The sequence below is a fragment of the Vigna angularis genome, chromosome 6 (genome assembly GCF_016808095.1).
Source record: "Vigna angularis cultivar LongXiaoDou No.4 chromosome 6, ASM1680809v1, whole genome shotgun sequence".
NCBI lineage: Eukaryota > Viridiplantae > Streptophyta > Magnoliopsida > Fabales > Fabaceae > Vigna > Vigna angularis.
In genome coordinates, this window is record NC_068975.1 from 22,000,636 (window position 1) to 22,009,279 (window position 8,644).

General features: G+C 33.6%; 1 protein-coding gene across 2 annotated transcripts; it reads left to right on the plus strand.

The window, feature by feature from the left end:
- Positions 1 to 3,825: 3,825 nt before the first annotated feature.
- On the plus strand, positions 3,826 to 6,681 carry LOC108343435 (uncharacterized). Of its 2 annotated transcripts, none has more exons than XM_017581719.2 (3): positions 3,826 to 3,996; positions 4,173 to 5,575; positions 6,228 to 6,681. In XM_017581719.2, exons 2-3 carry the CDS (start codon positions 4,248 to 4,250, stop codon positions 6,475 to 6,477), a joined length of 1,578 nt encoding a protein of 525 aa, XP_017437208.1. In that variant the 5' UTR covers positions 3,826 to 3,996; positions 4,173 to 4,247; the 3' UTR covers positions 6,478 to 6,681. The 2 variants fall into 2 exon arrangements, with proteins under 2 accessions (XP_017437208.1, XP_017437207.1); XM_017581718.2 differs by having other exon boundaries at positions 3,833 to 4,000.
- Positions 6,682 to 8,644: the final 1,963 nt, after the last annotated feature.

Below are 8,644 nucleotides of genomic sequence, written 5' to 3' on the forward strand. Positions count from 1 at the left end.
TTCATTAAATTATTTATCCATTTCATTTCTTTTACTGTACAAAAATGTTCCACAATTTATTGTAAGAGTAACATATTTTTAATGGTAAAATATATAATTCACAAAAATAATATGCTACTTAAATTATTCACCAATTCTTGTGCATTAAATAGAAATTAGAATAGATTAATACAAATGAAAATGACTACGATTTTGGTTTTTTTACCAGTGTTATATTAAAAAAATGATGAAAATAAACCAATTTTTAAATGTACTACAGTGAAATGTATTATTTTTCCCATATCTTAAATTAAATTACATTAGACACCTTCTAATTAAAAAAAAGAATAGCAAATGTGATTAAAGTTATGGACTCACATAACTTTTCTTTTCGACCAAAAGTTATGTCGAAGTATAGTTCGAAAAATAGATCTAGATTTCGGTGTCATGACTCTCAAACTTTTTAAAATTATTTGTATGTATAGGAATTTTGAAAACTAAGTTGGGTAGGCTTTTAATTTTTTTTAAAACATCATTTAATATTAATAAATAATAAAACATAAATTAAATATAATATTTTTTATTAAGATATTTTTTTTATCTCTTAAGTTACTTATTAGTGTTCTCTCATTTTCTCTTTTTTGTTTTTGAAAAAACAAAAAAAAGATGTTGAATACAAACTCATTCATTTTTTTATATTTTAAATTTTTATCTGTTTTTATTCATCACTTAATTCATCTTATTTTAACTAAACATGTAAAAGAGAAAAATCATTTCCTATACTAAAAATGATTAAAAGAAGATTGTAAAATTAAGATGGAAGATAAATTTATTTATAAACATATATATTATTTATTCATCTATCCTAAAATCTAATTATAAAATAATACAAAAACTATTGCATCACAATTGTCATGAAATATTCAAAGTAAACACGTTTAGAATTTCTTTCTTTAAATACGCTGTGATAATTTTCTACAAACAAATAATTTCCTTAACATGTCTTTACAATACATTTAAACAAAAGTTTTACCCTCACAAAATTAATGTGGGTTTTTTCTGTGTGTTGTGTGATGTTCATTCATTTTTTCTGCACGAAACATGATATATATATATATATATATATATATATATATATATATATATATATATATATATATATATATATATATATATATATATATATATATATATATATATATATATATATATATATTCCTATGCTAAAGCACGCATGGCAAATAAAAAGATGAATAAATAGACATGCAGTATTTTAATAGACTATGAGCACATCATATTCAAAGAATTCATTACGACAAAGTAGGAAAGAATCTCTCCCTTAGTGAAACCATTGATTACTATACAAACAAATACTGAAAATGAAGTGATGCATTGGAAACGATCTAGACCGTTGAATGTCATCGAAACGTCACACTTTGAACTGTTTATTTGATTCTGCTGTCTTCCTCATGCAACCAGCTATGGCAGCAACTTGGCCTTATTTTCACTTTCAGTTGTTTTCATTATTTTATTCTGAATTTCATTCTGCACCGTTGGTTTCTCACCCTCTTTCCTTCTCCCAACCAAAATTTTATATATATATATATATATATATATATATATATATATATATATATATATATATATATATATATTTCATTATTTTTTATTATTTTTTATTGCCCCATCACCAACAAAACGATTCTATCTTTCATGTTCATCATCAAATCTTCATTGATTATCAATTGAGTAACTAAGCATTACTTAAATAAGCAGTTGTCACTCTGATTTCATGAACTTCTAGAATTATTTTACCCTAATTTTCCCGGTCAATAACTTCTGGAGTAAGGTGGTCTATAATTTTCTACAATAATGTATATTTTCTAGGGTTTACTTTTTTGCTTCGAATATGCTTAGACAGACAATTAGACGTTAAAATTAAACCACGATTATCTTCCACACCATATATCACAATAATTATAGGTAACTTCGAAAATTAGACTATATTGTATATATTTATCTCAGTGCATGTATCTTACTAAATTCAATACTTTAAACATATTACCATTTCTAAACAAACTTCATCGTTTGGTCTTTGCCTCCACAATTAACAAAATCACTTAAAATGGTTAATACATATTATGCAGCACCAACCTTTCGAAATAGACGAATTTTACAATATAGAAAATAAATATTAATAACATTTTTTTTGTTAATTGCCTTATATCTGAAGAGACAGAATTGATTTTTGTCTTATGCAGCATGAAGATGCTACGTGCCAAGTTAATAAAGGAAAAAAAACAAAAATGATCGATGGGACAAATATTATAAGTTGTTTTTTTCTATTATTTTTTCAACATTTAAAAAATAACGGGACAAATATTATAGTTCTTTTTTATAAAAAATAAACACATTTTAATTACGCGTTTATTAAAGAAAAAGAATCTTTAGAAGGGATCGTGGCAATTTACAGAAGCAAGTCACTTCTTCCTTTGCCTGTCAATCACGTTTGTTTTGGAAGACATTTCAATTTTCACTATTATTTATTTATTTGATTATTTATTTCATTTATACGTCTCTTGATTCTTGTAACGTTTTCGAACTTTTTAAAATACTTCCACAGTTAATTCTAAAAACAATTCGAATAAAAAATAAATTAAAAATAGACCCACTAATAATACCAATTTATATATTTACCCCTGTTGGAGACTATTTTATTTTCCATAATTTTTCCGGTGGGAATGAGATATGGAAAGAGGGGGTGAGAAGGAGGCTCCTATAACGAAGGAGAAGACAAAGAAGAAAAGTGTTAGTAAGGGTAAAGGGATACGTGTCCTACGGTAGGGTCGTTGAGGAAAGAAGGGTTGGTGATGAATCACGTATTTTCACGACCTTTTGCCAATGCCCCCAAAAGTCACTGAGATTTGAGACACGTGGCAGAGTCTTAACGGCCAGATTGGATCGACAAGGTCCCGTGATAGATGCCGCGTCGGACTGAAGTAAGTCCCTGGCTACTCATTTCTTCCATCTCAAACAACCACAATTTAGTAGTCCTCTTTAGATATTTTTAATGCAGCTTTAGAAAATAGCTAGGTGCAAAATAATTCAATTTTTAATTATGAAATGAATCGTAATTATGCATTTTAAATGTGAACGTATTTATCCATATCTACGTTATCAAGTAGTTCGCCATTTAATAATTACTTAAAGTGATTATACATTATAAAGATGATAATTTATGGCGGATAAAAGATTAGGTATAGATAATTAAAATTATTGCTGAAGCAATATATTTTCGAATATTAGCAATAAAAATATATGAATACCTTATAAATCAAATATTTTGTTGGCAAAAGATTCACATGATCCTAAACCTTTTGGAAGAAGGATACTTTTTTTTTTCATGCTTAGCAAGTCATAATCACAACTTTTTAAAATTAAAAGATTTACTTCATGAAAACAAAGTTATTCACTGGAATCGTTTGAACCTTTACGATATTTTATTTATTATATTAATATTAATCACAAGAACTCGGTAAAAGAGGATTTGTCACCATGAAAAGGAGAATAAAATTCATATGGAGCGAGATTCATGCAGAAGTTTCTTTTAATTTTTAGTTTCTTTTTATATATTTTTGGGTTATAGTGAATTTTCATGTAGTAAAAGTTTGGAAAAAAAAATCAGAGTATGATGGTGGAGAACAGTGACAAGAAGGGACCCACACGAAGACTGAGAACCTGATGCAGCTGTAAGGCTTGATGGCGGTTTGCATGCAATAGAATGGAACTATTACCGTAGCAACCGGTCACCACCCTCTGATATTTTTCTCCATCTTCTCTCACATTTTGCCTTTGCCCTATATATTCCCCTGCATTCCCCATTTAACCCTTTTGATATAAACTGAAGCCGCAACTCTTGCGCTTCGTCTCCGCCGTCACACTCGTCGGAAAACCATCGTCGGCGTCTCATAGAAACAGAGTCCATAACCTGCGGACCCGCGAACTTGCTTAGTTGCAGTGAGTAAGTTTGTTCATTAATTAATTTACTCTGTTATTTTCTTGGACACAGTTATATTCTCAGATCCGTTTTCCATGGAAGTTATAATCATTACTTGTTGAATCCCAATGGAATGCAAGAATTTCGTGTTGCTTTGTGGCGTTTACCGATGAATCTGTTTCGTTTTCTTGTGTAGGTTTGAGTGAGCTAAAAGGAACACTTCTTTCTTCATAAAAGGGGAGATTTTCATTCACCGGTTTACGACGTCGTTATGGGACTCAAGGTTCTGCAATTGTCGCAACCCGTTCTTCCTCATTCTCCTTCTTCCTCGCAAACTCTTGCCTCTGCCATCTCTTCCCCTTCCTCGAAGCCCCGAACTCTAGTTTGCAGCTTCGTGCACCGCTCCAACCTGTTCCCTTCGTCCACGCGCCTTCTTCCAAAGACGAAGTCGTTCGATCACCACGCGCTTTTCACGCGCAGGGGGAAGTTGCGGAGAGCGTGCAGCGCAAGCTTGGAGCCTTTCTCCGACGAAGAGTTCGCGAAGAAGATAGAGGATCTCGCGCTCAAGTTTCAACTCTCTTGTGACGCCGTCAATGCCAACGATTCGGAATCCGAGGATTTTCAAGAGACTGCTCCGGCGCTGAATTTCGCAGAGGAGTTTGAACCGCCGGAGGAGATTATTCCAGCGAATATTGAACGGAAAGCGAACAGCGTGGAGCTTCCGTTTTCGTTGAGGATAATTAAGAAGAAGCTGCAGTGGAAGGAAGGGTTTAGAGACGCAGGGGAATCTGCATATTGCTCTGTCAAGAAAGCTTTCTCTTCTATGGTTTTTATAATCAGAGAACTCCATAGTTACACTCTTCAAATGAGGGAGGTTCTCTTCTACGAAGATCTGCAAGGAATCCTCCAACGCGTGCAGAACGAAATGCACGCCTCCTTCGTGTGGTTGTTTCAGCAAGTTTTCTCTCACACTCCAACTCTCATGGTGTATGTAATGATTTTACTGGCGAATTTTACTGTTTATTCAATGGGGCACAACACTGCGATCGCCGCCGTGGCTCCGCCACCGGTAACCACCGTCGTGGAGGTTCAGGACCAAAGGGGTCACACTCATACCATTGATTCCTCTGCCGTGAAGACCTTCTCTGTTTCCAACGGGAAGAACACCGCCTCCGTAGGCGGCGGTAATGGAGGAGGCGGGAGGGTGCGTCCTGCTGCAAATGGCACCGACGGGGATGGCCGGTTCGACCGGTCGGACCGGTATGGCACGGTGTTTCCCGAGGGTGCTTCGTCTCAGGTTTGCAAAACAGGGGAAACAGACTCGGTGTTGGGGCAAGAGGAGGAAGAGGCGAAGCTTTGGAACGCGATGGTGGAAGAGGCTTCGAGAATGGAAGTGAGTTCGAGAGGTGAGGGTTTGGATCGTGATGCCATGAAAGGGTTTGTTTCACCTGTGATGGCGAGGATCGAATCCGATGACTATGCAGAGTATCTGAGAACGGAGCTTGTGTACCAAACAGGCTTGTCTCAGGATCCTAACAACACTCTTCTTCTTTCCAACTATGCCCAGTTCCTCTACCTCGTTGCTCACGATTTTGACAGGTTCGAACCTATCAAACATGCTTCACTTTTATTATTTTTCTCTAAAATTAACTTTTTTTTACCGTGTTCATCTTACTTTTACTGATTCATAATATTGTTTTATGAGAATTTTTCATTGCTAACTAATTAGATAAATTCAAATGGAGTAGTTCCAGTTTGAATAGTAATTTCAAAGTCTAACTCTAAATATGTTGTTCAATTAGATATTCACTGTGACACTTTTGGTCTTAATAACAGTGTTCAATTGTTTTCAAAGATGTCACTCAGCTTGTTTTTTTTGTTTTGAGATGTAACCTTGATGAAGAAAAAAATAAAGAAATCTTTGTTTTGAGATTTAACCTTGATGAAGAAAAGGATAAAGAAATCGCTTTTAGTCCAATTGAATATTGATAGTTGAATATGTGGTGTGGTATACCTACACCACTGATTTGTGAGCAAGATCTATCTCTTCCTCGCATGATATTGCACGTGCAGGACTAGGAAGATCTAACACGTAACCTTGTTGACTTTTACTTTTATGCTCATAGAAACATATATAAAGAAAATCTATTTAACTAATTAGTTGAATCTTGTAACGTGCTGTTGCAATTTAATCTACATGTGATAAGTGGTTGTGTTATTGACTAACAATTAGGTTGTGGTTTGAATACAGAGCGGAAGAGTACTTCAAGAAAGCAATAGAGGTGGAACCACCAGACGCGGAGGCATATAATAAATACGCCACCTTTCTGTGGAAAGTGAAGAATGATTTGTGGGCGGCAGAAGAAACTTATTTGGAGGCCATTTCAGCTGATCCTAATAACTCCTTCTATGCTGCTAACTATGCTCATTTTCTTTGGAACACCGGTGGTGAAGACACCTGCTTCCCTCTTTCTTCCCCAGACAACTCTCAAGAAGTTTAATCAACAAAAACAAAACTAAATTGCAGAAAAATATAGAGAAGAAAGAAAAAGAAAAACAAGAAAATTTTGTAGCTTATATCTCTTTTTTTTTGTTACATTTTTTCATTGGAGTGGAGGAGATCAAGGGCCACCAAGGAAATGGTAATCATGTGATCATTGTATAAATTTGTAATTATTATAATAATAAGTGTACATAAGTCTTGCAATAACCCCTTCTTTAGTATATTGAATATCTGCATATTAATCTTTACAGTGAGTTGTTATAATTATGATAAGTATGTAAATGAATAAGTGGATTAGTGTGGTTGGAATAATGCCAGTGCTGTGATTACTGATTAGAAGATATTTGGAGTGTGAACTGGGGAGTGGACCAAGGACCATTTAGTCTTGAATCAACATGACTAAATGGAGGATTTAGGAATGGAGGATTTATTTCTGTATATCTAATTACTATTACCAGTCCTATTTTTAGTTTCTTTTTGGAGATTAGAATCACATGGTAATAAATGTAATTAATTGTCTTCTCCTAAATATAATGTTTTGATTTACAAAAAGATTTAAAATGTGTTGTGTACTGGTCACGTGGGAATTGGGACGTGATCATTTAAATATGTTGTTCTGTTTACTTAATTATTGAAATGATCTCATTTAGCTTATGTAAGCTGTTTTGTTGGATTCGCGACAATGATCAATGGTTGCAGGCTTTCTTTACATAGAATCATTAACTATGAAGAGAATGAAAGCATGTGGTGGAAATCCAATAAAAGCATATTTTAAAGAGGTTCCCAAGATATTTTTTAATATACTTTTTTCCAGTTTATTTATGATTTCATATTCATTTCTCCAATTATATGGCATCACTAGGAATCCAATTCTCCTTTTCTACTTTTATATCATTAGAAAAAACAAGAAGGAAAAATATTATGATTGCAAGCTGTATTTTATAGATACAATCATGTATCTACAATGAAATTGTTATAGAAAATAAATATCTATAATGTTGAAGAAATGATAATTCATTTTATGAAAATTCACCCAAATAAATGTTTAGACACTACTAATGAAGATCTTATAAATGAAGAATATATAAGTATGTAATTTTCAATTATTTGTGCATAGACAAGGAGAGGTTAAGCTAAATAATATAATATAATTAATATATGCACAACTTTATAAAGATGGTTCATCAATTTTATTTTATATAATTATGTTCAATAGTGTACAGCGGGCTAAACTCTGTCTAAAATAAGATAAGAGGAATATCTAAGTTAACAATATAAATTATAAGGCTGGTGTGCAAATATATGGTTACCAAATAATTAACTTAACTATATTAAATCTTAGTGTGGATATGCATTTGTGAATTTTATAAATATGAGAAACATTAGTTATTTTTTTAATCATATTCAAGGTTTAAAATAGTGTTTGTTTCATGTATAGGATTGAATCTTATTTTTAATTTTTTAATTGGTCGCTTTTCAAAAGTTCTTTAATTTAAGTTGTGTTTGTTACCACCATTTCTGAAATACTTGGTGGTTGGCTTGGTGGTCAACCTAATAGTATCCTGACGGTTAGCTTGGCGGTTGGCTTTGGTGGACGACCTAACAAACGGTCTGGTAGTCATATAGTACACAAGGCTCCAAACTCAAGAATGATATAATGTGTGAAGGGGTTAATAGGTTCTTTTCGATGAAGATGGATTAGGTAGCACCTACTATACGTTGATTAACCTAGGTTTGTTGATGATTGAAGTACCCCTTCAAGCAAATGATTGGTTGAGAAGTTGAGGTCAACATGGCTGAACATTTTAAGGTCATGGTTGATCGAGTACTTGTGAGACCATGAATGACCGAGTACTTGTGAGGCTATGACTGGCCGACCATTTACTATGGCCAAGGATCGTCGATCATTTAATAAGACATGGATGGTCGAGTACCTGTGAGGTCATGAATGACCGAATACCTGTGAGGTCATGGTTGCCTGACCATTTAATGAGACCAAGGTTGGTTAAGTACTTGTGAGGCCATGGTCAAGCACTTGATAAGGCCAAGGTTGGCCAAAAACTTGTGAGGCCATGGATGACCGAGTTCCTATGAGGCCATAGATGACCGAGCACTTAATGAGACCAATGTTGACCGAGTACTTATGAAGCCATGGCCGGCCGAGC

Bases quoted from the DNA above. Each gene is read 5' to 3' on its own strand.
- LOC108343435 (XM_017581719.2), top strand. From the start codon at position 4,248: ATGGGACTCAAGGTTCTGCAATTGTCGCAACCCGTTCTTCCTCATTCT. The intron at 5,576-6,227 runs GTTCGAACCTAT...GTTTGAATACAG, and splicing joins GTTGCTCACGATTTTGACAG to AGCGGAAGAGTACTTCAAGA.